The sequence below is a fragment of the Lycorma delicatula genome, chromosome 2 (genome assembly GCF_047948215.1).
Source record: "Lycorma delicatula isolate Av1 chromosome 2, ASM4794821v1, whole genome shotgun sequence".
NCBI classification, from domain to species: Eukaryota; Metazoa; Arthropoda; class Insecta; order Hemiptera; family Fulgoridae; genus Lycorma; species Lycorma delicatula.
Window position 1 is genome coordinate 47,625,561 of NC_134456.1, and position 20,966 is coordinate 47,646,526.

Genomic DNA, 20,966 nt, shown 5'->3' on the forward strand with positions numbered 1-20,966 from the left:
AGTATATATGCCTTCAAGCAGAAGTTTGATGTAAGTTATTTTGAATATTAATCCTTTCAGGTGACAATATTTCATATAATCTGTTAGCAAATTACTGTTATATCTCGAAACAGTATTTGATACTTTTGTATTTTAATAAATTATTATTTTAATTCATTTATTTATATTAAATATTTATTATCTGTTAGAAATAGTTAAGGCATTTTTTGTTTTCGATTTTTAACTGCATTTTTAAATTATTGACACTTGTTCTAGGGAAGCGTTGGGAGTTATGTAATTTGTAAAATAAATATGTATTTATTTAAATGTAAGAAATAAGATTTCATTTTCGATCAAGAAGAATTTGAAGCAGTTCATTTATTTTTAAACTGTGGAATACAGTTTAGAGAAACAATTATTGCATTCAAAGTTCACAAAGTAAAGGGCATTAAATTAAAACTTTTTTATTCTGTTCTTAAGAGTGTCACCAGTTGTGATTGTGAGATGTGGAGTATAACCAAAATAAATACAAATAATGAAGAAACGTTTGTGAAATATTAAAGGAGAAATTATTGAAGTGTAAATTAGGTGTTGAATGTGTAGGTGGATTGATCACTGTTTGAAAGTAATCACATATCACTGAGAAGAATGGAATTCCTTGCTTCTAAGAGAAAGGGGTAGGCCATTTATTACATGAGAAAGATATATACAAACAGAGACATGTGCAGAGAGTAAAAAAGTTGTGGAAACATTTGAAACAGCTATCGTAGAATAGGAACTGCTACTTAATAGATGCAATACATCCAGAGAGAAATAAACAGGAAATAAGACAAACTTTCTTGAGTGTTCTATATATTTTGTACTTCTTATTTTAAGAAGAAAAATCCTGAATTGGTCGAATATCATATTCTCACAATATCCTTATCATATCTAGAAGTATTACATACTCCTCAACATAAAACTTTTACTGAACTTGAGTGAAATTCATCTATGTATATGTAATATTAGGAAGTCTGTCTAGCTTTATTCAATAAGTACTTCAACCCCACAGATTAGCCCTTTTGTTCAGTTATCAGATAGGGAAAAGTCCCAAGATAAATCTGTAGGTTTAAGCCTGATAAACGCAATACATAGTAGTCTTTTCTTTACTGTTAGCATATTTCTAGTGAAGGTTTCCCCAAAATAGTCACATCTCCAAATGATGAGGAAAAAGGAAAAATAAAAAGAATGATAAAGGAACTGTAACACTACACAATCCTACCAAAAGGTCTCCTCCAGGCAGTTGGCTTGCATCCTTCTTGCAATTCTCAGATATCAATTTCCTTTCCAGGATGAGAGTACCACCCACCGGATTGGTCTAGTGGTGAACGCGCGTCTTCCCAAATCAGCTGATTTGGAAGTCGAGAGTTCCAGCGTTCAAGTCCTAGTAAAGCCAGCTATTTTTACATGGATTTGAATACTAGATCGTGGATACCGGTGTTCTTTGGTGGTTGGGTTTCAATTAACCACACATCTCAGGAATGGTCGAACTGAGAATGTACAAGACTACACTTCATTTACACTCATACATATCATCCTCATTCATCCTCTGAAGTATTATTTAAATGGTAGTTACCGGAGGCTAAACAGGAAAAGGAAAAAAAAAAGAAAGGATGAGAGCACCACATTATTGTTCAATAATTTTGAATGGCCAATATAAAAATGTATGATGCTGTAAATTCCTTTTCTTTCTAAAGCATGTATGTAGGAGTTGGACTGACCGCTCTAGTAATGCTGATCTCAAATTTCCCTTGATATTAATGTGGTGGAGATAGTGTTTTGTGACAGCAAGTCACTTTGTTGCTGTCATGTGTTAATAAAGGGAAACAGACAGGTTTGCATTTATCTGTGCATCCTCATTCTGTGCATCAACTGAGCTTTCTAAACCGTCTAGATAGCACTATATCTCTAGAAGGGAAAGTATTGTAATTGGTCCAATTTGGGCATATGCGATTTTCACCGGATCGTGATGTTTTGTCACCTAAGGAACCCAAAACACAGAATAGAAATTTACCAGATGTTAATGTTCGTATGTACGTGTTTGTGTTCGGTGTTGGCCTCTTACATATCCATAACTAATATACCAAATTTTAACCAAACTTGGTTATATTATTTCTATGTATGGTGCATTGATGCCATTAAACTTTCAACCTAAAAAGTCAACGGAGTGATGTTGCAGAACAAGGTCACCCTCAGTATCTCGAGGTTTCGCGGGATTAAGGTCATATTTTTCGTAGGCACATTTGTTAACAATTAAAATATCAATATTTGGAAAAAAGTTTTGCAAAATCGCACCCCACTCCAAAAATGCTCTAAACTACAGCTACGTAGTGACGTCACGGTAAACGGCATAATTAAATAAATGAGTTTATTTATTAACCGTAAAAACATAACACGGTTTGGCCGGGTCTCGAACTCGATCGCCCGGTCGACTCGATATCTGGTGCGTTAAGCCTCGCAACTATACCAGCTGCAGACCGTACAAGCGAAATTTGTTCTATGTAAGTTGTGAAATTATATTAGTTTAATTAGTGCCGACCGTCTCCGCTAGTATCGTTACACCCGTAATACTTAAATTTTAGTAAAGTAGTTAAAAATCTTAAAACAGCAAAAATAATTTTTTTTTTTTAATTGTCTGCTCCCTACTTTTTAATTATCCTTTAATCTAAATATTAAGTTAGAACTGTGGAAGGAGGTTCTTCTAAAATCTGATGGAATCTCAAGTAGGCAAAGGAGTATATAAGCCATCATTTTATGTAATAGTTTACGTAATAATGTACGCCTTTGTCCATCCAATAATACTAATTGGTAAATAGTAGAAAAAATATTTATGATTTAAATTAGTTTCATTGCTTCCTTGTACAAAGTATAGGAAGTATTGTGATTGCGTAATATTTCGGTTTTCCGGTTTCAACGGAAATATCTATTTTCACCATCCCTGAATCCATTTTGACTAGTTTCGGCCTGACGTCTGTCCGTACGTATATATCTCGCATAATTCAAAAACGAGCCGTAGGATGTTGAAATTTTGCATTTAGTACTGTTGTACTTAATGCATGTAGATGTACATGCACATGTACATCTACATGTGCATGTTGTAACATGCACATCTAGTCGTGCACCTACCCTTTTGATTTCAATCGACTGAACCAAAAGTTTCCAAAAAGAAAAAAAAAATAGATTTTGGACTTTTTCTTAACTTCAGTAATAAGCTACCATTGAGAGCTTTTTAACGATGTATCATAAATGGTACTTATTTTCATTGGTTCCAGAGTTAATAGCCAAATTAAATTTTAATTAAGGAAATATTTGGATCTTACAAGGGGAAGGCACACCGGTTCGAATCAGACTTTATCTCTTTTTTTTATTTAATATACTGATTTATTAATAATTGTTAACCTCTGATTGTAAAAAAAACTTTTACGATAAATAATAATTCAATAATAACGATAAAAAAAGGTGAAAAAATATCAGAAGTCATTAACGAAATAAAATTAAATGTACTATTCATTTTAAAGAAATGTTTATATGTATTTAATATGCGTATAAGGATTTCATGTGGTGTCCACATCAATATTTTTTATTCTGCTATTACAATATTTTTATTTTCCTTTTACATATTATCTCTCCACCCGTTAAGAAAGTTAATTACGTAGTTTTCAATAAATACTACAGTAATTAAAGTTCACTTTTATTCACTGAGTAGTATATATATATATATAAATGAATGTTTATTAAGATTATATATATAAAAACTTAATTACTTAAGTATTTATTGAATACTAACTAATTAATTTTATTTATGGGTGGAAAGAACGGGAAATTTTTCATACTAGCTGTTCGGTAGAATAAATTGAAATAATCGTTTGTAATTAAAGTTTTCCCATTTGTAGAATTTTTTTATTTATTTAGACAAGTTGATTAGTATCTCTATATCGCCTTACGCAGACGCTAATTTTCAAATATTACTTGCAAAACCGGGTATCGGTATCTCAGTGCTGTAAAAAGTTTCCCTTACAAAATAGTTGGAGTGACAACGAGGGGAGAGAAGCCGCATGGGGCTAGCTACAAACAGGGTGGTAGAAATCACCCCTCCGGGCTCAAGAGTCCCGTTCGGATCTCCTTCAAGGGAATGGCCCACGGGTCCTTCACGTCTTGATTTGCACCATTTATTTCCAGACGTCATGCATATATTAAACATTTCCACTCTAAGTTCTTTCCCCCTCCGATCATCCGCAACCCGGAAATTCACCTCTTCTCCTTCGTATATCTTAAGAAGTTTTATCTCGCATCCTAGTCGGTCAATATTTGCTTCCTCCGTAAAACTGTTTAACTTAGCGTCAAGTTATTATGTATTTTACGCTTTTGTAAATTATTAAATGCGTTCTAAAGGGAGGAATAAATTTACTTCGGTGAATTATTGAAATATAATACGTAAAAGTTAGTTTAACTGATTACCTAATGTATTTTGATAAATTATCCCGGTATCAAATAAATCTGAAATATATATGTTTTTCTTTAAAAAATACATTAAGTTAATGTTTCATCTAGTTAAATTATTATTGTCACACTTCGTAAAAGTAATTTACTGTTTAGGTAGTATACGAGGGAATAATATTTTAAATTAAAAGTTAATTTAACACGTTTACAGTTTTTCATTTCCCTTTAATCTGATAAAAGTTAAATTAAAAATTTAAACGGGAATATTTGGTGTAATAAAATAAAAATATTGTGTGTTCAATCTAATTTAATTTTGAACGCAAAGTAGTTAAATTTAAAAATCTAAATAGCATCTTCGTCCAATTTGGACAATTTTAGTTTCAGTTATCGATTATATTTATAGCGCTTAAAATCAGGAACAGAATTTTTAAAAAATAAATAAATAAAACTTACAGCTGTGTTATTCATTATGATAAACTGAGTAAAAAAATGTGTATAATTATAAAAGGATTTACATTATTACGTCGTGAATGAATTTATATTCACGAGGGTCATTTAATAATTAAATACCTATGACAATTTATTATTGTCATAGGTAAAATGGTCGACCTGATTCTGTACAAGACTACACTCATACATATCATCCTCATTCATCCTCTGAAGTAATACCTGACGGTAATTCCCGGAGGCTAAACAGGAAAAAGGAAGATGTTAAGTCTTGTCTCCTTATGGTGGGTGATCTGTCGATTCTCTTGGATCCCATCTTTTTTTCCCCTCCCGGGACCAGAACCTCAATTAAGCATGAACACGGTTCCGGGTGGTTCCTTTGCCTCGTCGCCAGACGAGGGAAATGCCAGGCTCGGTTATGCCGTTCCCGACCTCCATCACCCAACAACCGGAACTCGGTCCTTTGTGCTTCGCCTGTATCGGGGACCCCTCCGGGACTCGTCTTTTAGCTCAGTGGCTCAAGAGTCCCAGCACTTCATCACCACCGTCCTCCCGTCCAATCACGGGCGAACGGCAGCTCCGTACGGAGATGTCCCTCACCCCCTCGCTTCACGATATTTCAGATATTTGGATCCCATCTTGGGCTTGTTTTACATTACTCGAGCTTGTCTGTAATAATGTTATGAACCGCTAATTACTTGTAATCTTTTAGCTACTATTTCAATTTTAATCCGTCGGTCTTCTTGGATGAGAGAGTCTATGCCAACTTGAAGCGCTGACGTTGAAACGGATATACAGAACGATGCTTGTCAGTCACTGAGGTTCGACCGTCGTTAAATTTTTCTACCAGTTTGTTAAAATGTCTGCGGTCATAAAACTTTGAATTGTTTGATCACACGAGAGTAAATGTTAACCAGTTTTTCACTTTCGGAAAGCAAAAAAAAACGGGGTTTTCTGCATGCTGTTGCACTAATTCGCAAATTTCAAGAGGGTCCACCATCATAGAATAAGTTTTTGAGTTTATAAACCAAACAGTTTTACATACAAACAGCTGATCAAATGTTGGATTAATTACTTTTTTAATGTTTTATATATATAAATTTTTTCTTTATTTACTTTTTTAATTATTTGTGAATAGTTATAAATAACCATTACTTAAAAAATAACTGTTAATTGGATTACCCAGTCCAAAATCGCACAAATTGGGTGTATACAATAAAAAAATATATTTGAGATAATGTCAAATTAGGTTAAAAGTGTAAAATATATTTTGAAAACAAAGTTTTCAAAAATGAAATAACATTGGAAAGTGATTTTGGAATAAAATAAAATTATTTTTTTATCGTTATTATGAAGCAACTTATTGGCATAGATATAACGCTGCTTGGCATAGATATAATAACTGTACTTTACTTATTTTAAAATAAAGATTTTGAGAAGTGGTACTGCTTGGTAAATGGATTTCATATCTAGTACAAGAATTATTTTATTAGATAATCTAATATTTCTCACGAATTAACGTACTGTATGTACCTTGTAGCATTATTGTTTGATAAAATGATTATATAATTTTAATTTTGTTACATGAATCTTTGGGATATAAAAAGTTACTTTTTACATGTTTCGAACGGGTGACAAAAATATATAACAAAATTCAAAAATAATGTTTTAGTTTAAAGTTTTTGAATAAAGTAGAAGCTGTTAATATGGGTAAAATAAATTCTAAATTATAATAGCTTAACTTTTTACGTGATTACTATTAATGTATAAAATTAAATCGTATTTTCTGTTTAATATTAAAGTATATATTATAAATATATATAATTTAAAGCATTCTAGAAATTTATCCGGGGAAAAAGTTAAGGAAAGGAACTTTCTTCTGAGTCTTATCATAATGGTAATCAAATGTTCAAAAAGTTGTTAGTAGTTACAATTGCATGGTAAAAATCTTGTAAATCATTCCCCTATTAACTTTATCAGGAAAACAATGAATCGTTAGGGTGAAGCCAGGGAAAAAAGTCGTTAATGTCTCCATTTTATTCTCTTGGTTTTAAGAAACACGCAACTTTGTGTTCATTTGAGAATTATTATGTTAATTTTAAGCGAGGATTTTTATGTATTTTAAACACGCATTTTTTTGCTTTAAATCTGGTCGTTTTAATTTGACTATCTCTTTCGGAAATAGTGTAAGTTGTTGTTATTAATTACTGTAGGATAATAGAAACTATTAAAGGTACTTTTGAAGTTATTTTGTAAAGATTTACTTTTTGTCGGTAAACATCTACCCAAAAGGGAAAACGAAATATAAACAAGAAAAGCACTCTTATTTTTCTAAGGCTAAGGAAAGAAGAACAATACAACAAGAACAAGTCAAAGAAGAACAAGTTTTTAACAGAAAGAAGCTGTTATTTATATTGTAAGATGAACCAGAAGAAGCGTCTTGCGAATTTGGAGTGTACTTCTTCTGCACGGATATGAAACATGGACACTACGATAAAGAGAAATCTGGTAGGTGGAGGCAATTGTAAAGAGATCGTAGTAGATTAAATGGACAAAGTGAAAAATGAAGAAATAGTGAGGAAAATTTATTAGAATCGAAGTTTTAAACAAAATAAATCAAAATAGCAAAGCAAATTAGAAGAAAGAAAGAAAGATATGGTTTTGATAATTTTAATTTTAATTTCATGGTTTTTTGAGAACCTATCTCAAATTTTAATATTGGGGCCCTTTACACCCCGTAAGTGTTTGTGATTGTCCTTGTCTTTCATGTTTTAATGTTTATTGTGAAGTTTGTGTTTTTAAATAAAATGTAAGGGCCCTTTACACCCTTACATATGACGATCCTGATGGAGATAATAATTTTTTTTAAAGAATGTGACGAGGGCTAATGACCTTAGCAGTCGATGCCCGTAAAAATTCAGTTAAAAAAAAAAAAAAATAGCAAAGCTAATCGGCTAGGAAATATCATGAGAGGAAAAGGATTTAACTGTGCTAGAAAAATTAGTAGAAGGTACAAAAATGCAAAGCCAGAAAAGAATAAAGATTATATGAGATCTAAAATGAGTTGGGAACTATCTGGAGATCTTAAAAGTTTCGCTGAGAATAGAGGAGAACGGAAGTGGACATGGTGCGAGGGACCTGTGTAAGCACAGATAACCATGTGATGCTAAAATTTGATTTTAATTATTATGAATATAACAAAATTCATATATTATTACGAAAATCGTAGAAAAAAATAACAAAATCTATAAATCAAAGCTTTCATTTTTAAATTGTTTTAGTTAACATTAATGTTATTTATTTTGCGATCTGACCTAAGGATCACGCTCGGACAGTCACTTCTGTCTTTTCCAAATTTCTTTCCTTTCTTCAGTGCATCCACTTTTCTATTTCTCTGGAAATTTAGAATCATCCCCTAGTTTTCTGATAGATTGTTTGTGGAAAATTTTTCTTAGGAAATATTTAATAATTTCAGATCTTTTTTTATTTCTTTAAACCGACCTTTGTTTTTCCTTTTTTCAAAAAAGTTAAATTTTTTTTTAATGTATTTTAAGTGATCATGAAAACTCTTTTATGCTCTTTCTAGAGTGTAGTTTTCAAAATTTTTGTAAATTTCTTTTGATTTAAAAAAAAAATATTCTTCCAGTTTTGAGTCGTGGATTTAAAAAAATTTTTTTTTCCATTTTTACTAGTTTTTTTTTTTTTAAATTCTGTAGGCTTTTAGCGTTATATCATTATATCGTTCCGATATGGTTTATAATGTCTGAATTTCGCGTTTTTGGGTAAGAATTTTTAATCCTAAATGTTTCATATAAGATGATAAGCCGCTTTCATTTTTTGTATTCTGGTTTTTACGCCTTCTTTTTCTAAAACATTCAGGGTTATTATTTCAGCTAAATATTTTTTTCACATTTATATTACTTTTTTTTAATCGACATAAATCAGTTAAGTTCTTTCCGATTGGCATGTATTTATTTTTTGTATTCATGTACTGTACAAGTCTTACTCTTCGCCAAACAGATGTTTTCGATAGTTTTTGTACTTAATAGAAGATGTTTATTTGTGAGATTGCAAGTTTTTATAAATTACTTGGATGGAAGACATTTTTAACGAAAAATTACATGCTCCACGTAAATAAATATGAAAGTGTTTTTTTTTAGCCATTGGTGTATATTTCTAATGTGTACGTTGCAATCTGTTTAACTGGTGAATAATAAACAACCTCCTCCAACATGGCCCTATGAAATGAGGTGTATTCTTGTACAGACTCAGGCCAACCATTTCTGAGACTTGTAGTTAATTGAATCCTGACCAACAAAGTCCACCAGTATTCGCTGTCTTGTATTTATAAATATGTGTGTAAATATTCATATTTATGTATTAACTAGGAAAAAGACGGGTCTATGACCCGTCGCGAAAATGTTGAATGTATTGTCCTAACAACAATAAAAACCTTTACAACGAAAAGGTTCAAAATGCTGAACATTTTTAGCTATTTCTTGAGTTGTGATTTTTTAACACAGTTCTAACTCCAATGTTTTCCTTTATTATCCCCAAAACACAAATGTAATTTAAGATAAATCGTTCGTATCAAGAAGTATAAATCGATCGAACGAATGAATCGTTTGTAGCCGCCCGGCGCCTCACCGTTAGTCCGTTCTACGCCAAATGGAAAAGAAAATTTCTTATTTTTGCCATTCTCTGCGCCATTAAAAATTATCGGTTAATGACTTACGTATAATGTATATGTAATTTCCAATTACATATACAATTTTATTCAACATTTATCTTTGACGCAAATAGAAAAAGAAACCTTGATCGCTACTCGCGAGTTCATATCATTATAATAGGATGATTAATAAAAGAACTAATTAAAAATACAATATTTAATTAAATAAAAATACATGATTTTTGTAACATGATACATAAAAATAAAAAATAAAAAAAACATAAAAATTTAAATTGAAAAATTAAGTCTAAAAAATACATACAATCAGAATGTAAAGTTATTTAAGTTTACACTGAAATCAAATAAAATAAAATACAATAAATTCATAATCTAAAAAAAAAAAACGAGGAAAAAGATAATTTCATTATGGAGAAATAAAAAAAAAAAATGCATTATAGGATAACGTATGATAAGAAATATTAATAAGATAAGACAACTGAATACTACTCGTATTATGAATTTATACTGTCTTAGCATTGATTTAAACATTCACAGTTTTACATGTGTAGAGTTTTTAATGTTAAGTAGTATATTAATTTATTTTGTTGTATTTTATTATATAATATGTTAAATATATTGTGTTTCACCCATTCGTCAAAAATTTTTTTGATTAGATTACTATTTATTATTTGGTAATTTGATTTATTCATATGAATGCTGTACTGTTATGTTTCTTAATATTACATAGGTTAGTTAGTTACTAAAATACTGCACGATATGTAATACCATGCAGTAATTTTTTTACTAATTTTTTATTTAGTTGTTTTTTTAATCAGTATTTTATTAAAAGTGTTTTAATAGCCAAACTTAATTCTGATAATCAAAATGTTTTCACGCGAATATTAAAAATAAAAAAAAATAATTTGAAAATGTAGGATAAAAAATAATATTCCCGAATTCTACAGAGCCTTAGCTCCGTCTTGTTTGAAATTCATTGATTTATTTGCTCTTCTTTTTATTATGACGTAGAGTCCTCACCTCTGCGTTTCTTGCGAACGGATCTGTTTTATGGGACATGTATATTTTTATAGGTCTACTGATACCTTAAATAAGAATATTAAATATGAGATTACATAAAATTTTATTTTATGAAAGACCGTCTTGAAAGAAAAAATAAACAACTTAAATTTTTAGCTTAGCTGTCCATCTCGTTTCCATATATGGAATGAGAAGAATGGAGGTGGACATGTAGTTAGAGACCTGCCTTAGGGCAGATAACCGACCGCATGATGATTAATATCTACCTTATAAGAAACTATGAATATTTTTTTGTCATTTTTAGTTTTACTGGTTTGTTGCACTTTCACATTTCTTTTCTGTTCTATGCGTATAAACATATTTGCCCACATTCTTGTTATATATACGTTTAACCGTTTTTACTCTCTGTTCTATTTAATTTTTAAACATTAAATTAAAATGTTAATTCGGAAAATTATCATTTAAAATCGTTTAATTTTTAAACATGTCGGCCACCGTGGCGCGAGCGGTAGCGTCTCGGTCTTTCATCCGGAGGTCCCGGGTTCGAATCCCGACATGGCATTTGTCATACGCTACAAAATTCCACTTCTGTACCCAACGAACAAGCTTCAAGAGCTTATGTAGCGATATCATCAAGAAAGAAGAACAAAAAAAACGAAATTTAGAAAGTGCTCTTACATCAAAACGGTCTTCGGTTTGAGACCATCATATCCCCGAAACCTTATCCTGAGCGATTCAAAAAAGTAATTGCAGACGGTTAGATAATTTTACCGTCACCATATGAACCGTCTATAATAAATAACACATCATTTTAAAAGGCATTAAAAATAATTTTTTTTTGCTTGATGGATAATCACCACAGAAGCTTGCCATTTTTTTAAATCTTATAATCAAGCTTCTTGGATTTAATTTTTTTTTAAGCGGAGGTATCTCTTGCTGTTCCGTATTAAATAATTTGAATATATTTAATTACATAATATTTAAACACCGGTGAATGATTTTTTTTTTTAACGAACAATTAAACGTTTAGATAGACGTTTTAAACAAGGCTTTTACTGTCGTGTTTATCATTATTTAGTATTAAATTGTTATAGTGTTTATAACTTTAAGTAATCGTTGTATATTTATGTATTTTTAAGCAAAAATTCAAGAAAATTAGAAAATTTAAGATGAAAAAAATTACACTCCTCTTATTATATACTGGACCACGTCGTCGCAAATCAGTATTTAACAACTGATTTTCGAAGTCGAAAGTTCAGAGGTTCAAATCCTAGTAAAGGTTTGTTGTTTTTATGCGGATTTGAATACTAAATAGTGTATACCGGTGTACTTTGGCGACTGAAGTTTAATTAACCACCGTCTCAGGAATGGTCGGGCAAAGTCTGTACAAGGCTAGACTTCACTTAATGTCATACATATCATCCTTATCTCATTGGGCCGTGGGAAATAAAAAAATGTTATATACTGTCTTAGCTCACGCTCGGTGGTAATTACTTAACTTATTCGTTTGCGTTCCTTCTTTTCTATCAAGATGGAGGAAGTTGTTTGTATTCTGAATTTCTTTTTTTTCATACGGATATTGTTTTTGTAAGTTTATGTTTTAAAAATTACATTAAAAACAAACAGATGCTTAACCGTTAATTTGGGGTCGACTCAAACATTCAAAATTAAAGGAGATATTGAATAGCACTATTTTTTACCTCACATATGTTTTTCTTAAATTGATTTTTTTTTTAATACTCGTGCGTATTTTTTGCTTTCCTTATTATGTATTTAATCGCTTACAATAATTGTTTTTTTTTTTTTTTTTTTTTTTTATTTTAACATCAATCTGGAGTGGTGAATTATTTATAGTAATAAAATGTTGATAAATAATTGGAACGTTGAAGTTAACTGTTGTAAAATTCTTTAACTTGTTTATCTTATGATCATATTAGGATTTTTTGCCTCGCCGAATTTTTTTCATATGATGCGGTTGAAATCAACTCAGTCAACTAATCGTATGATAATTCAATATATTTCTGAATACGAGAAATATCTCATGATGATAATATACGTAGCGTATGGATTTTTGTCTTTAAATTTATATTAGCCTATATATTATGTATTTTATTGTGTTTAAAATTATATATAATATATTTTGTAAGTTTTTAACATTATTTAATTTTTATTTTTCAGGATTGCCAATCATGCAGAGTGAATAGCAGGATGTTGAGAGCCCTTGTAATCTGCCTGGTTGTGAGTACAGCGCGAGGCAACGCGTTCTGCCCTGGAGGTTGTTCCTGTGACGATGAAATTTTAGTAGTATCCTGCATCGAAGCCAACCTAGACGTGATACCGATCACATTAAACCCGGCGATCCAGCGGTTAGTCTTACAATACAACAGAGTTAAATCTGTCGATGCAGCCTTCCAATTCTACGGACAACTTCAATATGTCGATCTTTCGCATAATAATCTCGTCACTATACCGACGAAGAGTTTTGACTCGCAAAAAAGACTATTAGAGCTTCATCTCAGTCATAATAAGATATCGGCTATTACCAACAGGACGTTTGAAGGCTTAAAACAGTTATCGGTTCTTAATTTACGCGGTAATTATTTAGAAGATTTGCCGGATAGATTATTTAGTGTGTTATCGCAGCTCGAGCAACTAGATCTCGGACAGAATCGTATCTGTAGGATAGATTCAGAAGCGTTTGCGGGACTCATATCTCTTCGAGTTTTATATTTAGACGATAATCAGCTTAAAGTAGTTCCAACGTCTTCTTTTCCGCCTCTTGGAAGTCTTGCCGAGCTTAAAGTCGGACTCAATTCGTTTACGACGTTACCGGACGACGCTTTTAAAGGTCTAAGTAGGCTTTCTAGTTTAGACTTAACCGGAGCAGGGTTAGTAAACACCAGTGAAAATTCGTTTCGCGGTCTCAGTGCGCTACGTAATTTGGTATTAACGGACAACAAATTAACGAAAATACCTACAAAACAACTAGCTATATTGGTACGCTTAGAGGAGTTGGCCATAGGACAGAACGATTTTACGGTTTTAGAAATTAACGCGTTTAAAGGCTTAAAGAAGTTAAGACGATTGGACGTATCCGGTGCACCGTTATTGGAACGAGTTGAAAACGGAGCGTTTGCGGATAATTTAAATTTGGAGTCGCTTACGTTGAACAGCAATAAACGGTTGAGGTCGTTAGAAGACGGTGTCCTCACCGGACTGCCTCATTTGAGACACCTAGCGCTGAGGGATAACGCTTTCGTCACTTTCCCGGAATCCTTAGTGGCTTGGCCCGAACTTCATAAACTGGATTTATCGGAAAACCCGCTTTATTGCGGATGCACTTTGGAATGGCTACGAGAACTGTTGGTGCGACGTAACACGAGTCAAGTGCTCTGCAGCGCTCCGCCTCATTTACGCGATAAGGCGCTTAAGTCTTTGGAAGCCGATGAGCTCGGTTGTACTTTACACGACGCGCGTCAACAGGCGATAGTAGGAGCGCTTTGCGGAACGGCAGTCGCTCTTACCGCCCTTCTAGGTCTGCTGTTGTACCATTACCGTCATCAGGTACACAATGTTCTTAAGGATTGTCGGTGGAACAAAAGAGTTATGAGCAGTAAAGAAAGCGAATATCAGAAGACTTTTTCCGACGAAGATTACGTCATTCGATCGTCCAAACCTGAACCAGTAACGGAACTGTAGCTAGAGCTGTTCGCCTCCAGGCCAGCTCCCAACGTATTTTTTGTCCCTACGGGACCGGGAGCGGAGCAGGAGGCGACGACCCGACGACCGTACTGCCCCAGGGGTACCGCCGCAGTTAACGGTTTCTCTTACATTAGCGGTGACTTGTACAGATCGACTTTCAATAATGGCACCTTTAAACGTGCTCACGATGGAATTATATCTAACGGCCATCATTCCTCAAGCAACGGCTAGTCATTCCATACACACTTATCTCTTATTGTCCGGTTGATCGGTGGCTATTTAAACATTGAACATAATTTGTGATCTGAGAACTTGAAATGTGATATTTTCAATTACAATGTTGACTGTTTTTGCCAAACATTACATGTTTTCAAGTATTTAATATAATGATAAAATTGCAACAAAAAAAGAGTAAAGTTTTTCATTACTATTTCATTTATAAAAAAAATAATAAAGTTTTATAAAGTTCAATTTTTTCGATTATTTGAATGTGAGGTACTTGGTTTGCACAGTGTGTCTGATATTGTAAATTTTATGTGTGTGAGTAGAATGCATGAGCAATCTTGTATGTATGTGTGAAACTTGGCAAGTGAACATGTTTGAATTTTCAAGTATGTTTTTTTGTGAATATGAACACTTATTTTAATATAAGTATAATCATAGATATTATTATGGCATTTATTATGTAATATTATTTATATGGTTCTGTAGTGTAAAAAAAAAATGGCTTATTTGTATACATAAATATATATCAGTAAGTCTGTATTTGATTAAAAGAAGTTTTTACATTTTCATAAGTTTTTCCTACTGCCAAATTTTTCAAAATTTAAACCTTAGCTATTGTTACCAGTAATTTTATTGGAATTACCTATTTATTATTCTGCTACTGTAAGAATAGGAGGTGATCATGGTTAAATAAATTATATCACACTGCCTTAGACTATTATGATAAAACTGATTTATTTGGTGTACTGAACATATTGTTCAGTACAATATTAGCATAAAATTAAAATGTATGATTTTATCAAAGCTATCGGAGATTTTAGTTATTAATGAAATTGTTATAAAATGTTATAGAAAGTCAAAAAGTAATTACTGATTCAGTTACATTTGAATTTTATTACGAAGTGAAAGTTTTAAAGTCTGTTCTACTTATCTTTGTAAGAAAACATTCTGTTGGTGGGTTGTGCCCCTTTAGATCACTAAACATCTCCCACTAATTGTAAACTTATTTACATTCTATAAAAAGCCAATGAATACTCTTTTAAACTAACAATCTTCCTCACATATATTTTACGATGGATTCCGTATTTTAATTATGAATCCTATAAATTACATTATTTAAAATGCTAATTTTAAGTATATACTGCCAACTACTAATAAATGTGTGGCGACAAATAGAATTGTAGTCTTCTATATCACAGCAATTATTCATAAATAAAACCATTAAATATAAGAAGAAAGCAGATACCATTAATGAAGCAGACAATTAACTGACTGAATAAGATAAGGAAACATTTTATGGATGCAAAATGAAATCATTTCAACATTGTGTTATATGATAAGTTAAATTAATTTAGAAATGATTAGTCTGTAATTTATTATTCGTGAGGCAAACAAATAACATTTGTTTATTTAAAAGTTGATTAACTTTCTCTTTCTTATCACTGCTGACATTTTATATCTGCTGACCACAGAAGGTATAGTTATACTTAACATAACAAACCACTGTAATGGTTTAAATCAATTATAATCATAAGCAACACTCACTACTTTTGAGAAGAAAATTTTTAAAACCATTTCTTTCTTTGATGTATTAGGTACGGAACGGAACGCAAGAATGGCAGAAGTTTCATTATTTCTCCCTACAGATCCCATAGCCTGGACACTGTCCAGGCTATGGGATCTGCTCTATTGCTGGAAATAGCAAATTGCAATAGCAATTGCAAATAGATCAGGATCTGATCTATTTGCTGCTGTATCTTTCTATTATCGGGCGGGTTTCATGGGTTATTTAATGGCAGTTATAAATTTTAAGTTTCATTTATGGATGGATTTGGTGACTTGTATTCCTATCCATATGGACCACTGTGAAAATTACATACTGGGTCTGACCGTGGGAGTCTCGTACTCCCGGTGTGATTCCCCTTCAGTCCGTCCGCTGAAGTCCTTTCAGTACTAGCACCTTATGGTCTAGCAGGAATATGCCTATCAGGGCCCTAATTATTTTGGAGGAAGCAATGTGCTTCCTTTGTATTAATCCTAATACCCTTTGTATTAGATATAAGTATTGCAATAGCTTCTTTTAGAGCATTTATTTATTAATAATATTAAAATATAATGTAATGTACAGCATTAAAACAATTAATTTTATTAATTGTTTATTAAAAAATTATTGTAATTTAATTAGTTGCAAAAACTTTTCAGACATATTATTTGTATTTTTAGGATGCTCTGTTCACATTCCAAATTTATTTGAACTCTGTACAAAATTTTTACATTTTTGTATACTCGTGTTACTGCATAAAGTGTAAAACTTAACAACAGACCAGTCATACTCAATCTGCAGACTAGGAAAATTCTTAGCATCATTGTTGATCAATTGTCATGACAGCTGTTTTGCAATTGTTTAATTTTAGAGTTGAAATAAAAGTATTGCTTTTAATAAATTTGAATTCTATTAAATCAGTATTGCATTTAAATTATTAAGATTAATTATATGAATTAAATAACCTATTATTGTTAATTTGTAATTTTGCTAGAACTTATTGGTGGACTCCTTAGTTAAAACAAACCTGATGAAATGTTGCTGAAATTCAAATGTCCTATTCTAGGTGCATATAATGTCCTGTAATGTAATAGCTTTAGCTTGGTTCTTTCCATCAACAATTATAATTAAGTGGTCATGAACCAATTCACAAAAGTCCATGCTAATTTGCAATATGTTTCTTTTTATCTTTTTCTTAAATACTATAGATAGTTATTCTTTTATATTTACCTTTGATACATGTTTGGAATGTAAAAAACATATTGAATAATTATCAAGATTTAAATCGATCTAGCTTGTACAATAGTTCCTCAATGCTCATGAGTTTTCTAGTATTCCCAAGGCTGCATCAGCATCTATTTTGGGATTACGATTTAATGACTGTATTTCAGTGAGTTTGACATATTGATGTATAACATAGTATCTAATACAATGAAGAAAGCAACAAGAAACTACTTTTTGGTTTCTTTAGTAAACCCATCATTTTCAAGTATTTTATCTTTTAAGAATGGCTATGTCTTTTCAGGAATAGCTTCTTTTTCATTGTTTAAAATCATTTTTTTATGGTAAACCTATCAGTTAGTTAACATTGCCAGCTTTATTTGTAATTAAATTTACAGTGCTATTTCTCTAGGCAAATAAAATCAAGTGCCTACTTAGTAGCTCTCTCAGAGAGAAAAACTTTGGATTTTGATAAGTAGCCATTTTTCTGTTTTTTTAAAATTTTGTTTATTTATGACCAACTTAAATCTGTTATAATAATCTGTACAGTAAGTGAATGTAATGTGTTTTTAACTGATGTTAATGATGCAATTCTTGTGTTTGTAGGACTGTGAGAATGATGTTATTAGCTCCAACTTTTTTATTTTTTTTCATCCTATTACTGTATATTTATTTGGCAACCATCTGTCATGAAATTCTCATCTTATTTTACCATAAATTAGAAATAACTACTATTTATAAGATAAAAGTGTTAAAATTATGAAACATATCCCTGCAGTTATAAACGGAAATACAAACTTAGTTAGTTTTTATACTATAATTTTTCTGTGCAGTTTTTCAGTATTTAATATAATAAATTATCGCTTTATTATAATTAAGAATCCATGATGTATTGCTGGAATAAAAGAGTTTGCATGTAGCAAACTGTAGTTTATAACTGAAATCTCCTGTAGTAAGTATTTGAATGTTTGTTCAAAAAAAATTTTTTTTCTAACTATAAAATTACATCTGCTCTATTACTTACGTTTCACCTCCGTCAGTCAAAATAATAATGTAGTTTTTTTTTTAAATACAATAAAATATATTTTGAATTGCATTTCACTTATTAAATTTATTTTAACATTTAATGGAATTTATTTACTCGTAGTAAAATGTTATGTTGTAAGTACTTGCTGCATTTACGGACAACAGATTAGTTTTATTCTGATATTGAGTTATGTTAGATATTTATACTTTACTAATGCCAAAAATAATATCAATAAAATTTTTCCCGTTATTCTCATTAGAATAACACACATTCATTATTAAATGTATTCAAGGCATTTCTTATATATTTCTAGATTTATTTGTATATAATACAAAAAAAAACATTTATACTTTTTAATTTTAAAAATATTGCTACACTAAAGAATAATTTTCTATATAATTCTTTGTAAAATCTGATTATTTTAATTAAAACAAAACAATAGTATTTGTCATTCATACCATATAATAAAAAAAATGTCTGCTAAATACATGCGGCCTGATATCATATAAAACTGTTACAAAATTGTTTACTAGATTTCATTGGGTGGATATGCCTCTTTGTAAATGGATTGTACACTTATTATTAAGTAATAAAGAATTTTTTTTTATTTATCTTTGACTGCATATCAAAATTTCGTAGAATACATCAGTTTTACAAAATTTACCTTTTAAGATGTTCAAAATTCTGCAAAACAATGAAGTTGTACTGTATAGTATTTTATTGTTCAGTCGGATACTTTCTCATGCTGTACAATTTCTAAGGTTGTTCTTTTAGGAACCTTTTTCTTTTTCTTGGGTTGCTTTAATTCCTAGAGTAAAGTTTATTTTTAACTGTTTACCTAAGTTGGCTCCCATTTGGATAAAAATATGATGAACTTTTAAGGTAATGTAGGTAGTTAGACAGTACTTGAGCTTTCAACTGGATGATTTTCTTTGTCTCATACTGTGATTTCACCTTTAATATATCATCCTCTTTTTATTACTCTTTGTGTCTTTTTCCCAATTATTGGATTTGTATAACATCTAACTCTGCTATATCTTTCATGTTTTAAAAATATCTAAGGACCTATAGAGCCAGTTCATCCTTGATGTTAAAATGTAACCCCACATTCCCGCAATCCCATGTCGATCTGTACAGATCAACATGGGGGATTTCATCTTCTGTCCAATAAATGCAAAAGTCAACTTAGCTCTTCTAAAATACCAGATATATTATCATAAGTGCAGTTTACTCTCTTGCCTATAATCCTAAATCCAAAATGATTTATGATTAATCATTATGTTCTTTATAAAAAATGACAGCTATGATGTAAAAACTTTACTTATATTAAGTTAAAAGTATAGATGCGGTTAAAAAATAGATGTAGTAATTTTAAATTATAATTTTGAAAATATTTTGTTGTTAACCAGGTTTAAATAAAGGTAACAAAAATAAAATATTTATAAAAAATAAATGATTGAAGTTTAAAAATGTAATTAAAAAAAATAATCAAATAACATAAATTAAAAAATTTTGTGTATAGTAGTCGATATGTTTACGATTGACAATGCCAAATTGCAATACGATATGAAAAATATTTTTGTAAAAACCCATAATTTTATATCGGGTGTTGTAAATATTTATACTGTACATATATAAATATATATATTTAGTTAATAAAATTTTCAAGTCATAAACTAATATTAATAAGTGTTTGTATAGTATATTTCTAAATGAAAAATTTTAAAATTATATATATTATTATATATTGTACTATTATTATATAATTATTACAGTAGATTACAACCAGATGACTGAACTTGTGGAATCATATTATATGATAAATATTATTATTACTATGACATATTATAAAAGTTATTATTACTAATAAAGTAAATAAAAAGTATTCATAAATTTAAAAAGAAATATGTAATTTTTAGCATGTCTAAATTTTATTTTCTTTATAATAATGATTGTAAATAATATTATTGTACAAATAAAGTAAATAAAAAATATATATATATTTAAACACCATATATTCAATATTCACTTAAAATAATTTTTTTTGGGAAAAAATGAATGCACTTGTAATTTTTAAATAATAAAAAAAAAAAAAACTTCGTATCTTTTGTACAATTCTATATTATTTATGCTAAAGCTTGTATTATATTTTGTGAAATACATATAAATGTAATTTATTATCTGAATTTTAAAATACATTCTCAGTGTGGATTTTTATTGTGATAATTATATTAACGATATTTTTTCTATACATTCCTCTTTAAGTGTATTAATTATGTATATTATAAAAATAAATTAAAATTTTGTATTTTTTTCTCTACAATATAATATTTTGTAAACTGTCATGTATTTTTTTTTAATAACATAATACAATAGTGTATTACTTATTTTAATAATGGAATGATAATTTTGTTTGTATGTATAAGTTTATATTATTTTTAAGGTTACATATTTTTTAAACAGTTTTCATTATATTGTCATTAATTAATAATTTGTCTTTGAACTGATAGTGGATTAAGCACTAAGTTTTTTTTTTTTAAGTTGATTATTCTTTCTAAAAAACTCTTGATAGAGATTTGAGTTATAACAAAGTAGTTAATACATCTCTATGGAGACGACTTTGTCAGGATATATTA

General features: G+C 30.2%; 1 protein-coding gene across 2 annotated transcripts in view; it reads left to right on the forward strand.

The window, feature by feature from the left end:
• The window catches only part of caps (capricious), a 458,443-nt gene extending 438,368 nt beyond the window's left edge, over positions 1-20,075 (forward strand). For both annotated transcript variants that reach the window (XM_075355233.1, XM_075355232.1), the window contains one exon: positions 12,791-20,075. In XM_075355233.1, the coding sequence (XP_075211348.1) occupies positions 12,821-14,311 (1,491 nt within the window). In that variant the 5' untranslated portion in view covers positions 12,791-12,820 and the 3' untranslated portion in view covers positions 14,312-20,075. The remainder of the gene's footprint in view (positions 1-12,790) is intronic.
• The last annotated feature ends 891 nt before the right edge of the window (positions 20,076-20,966 follow it).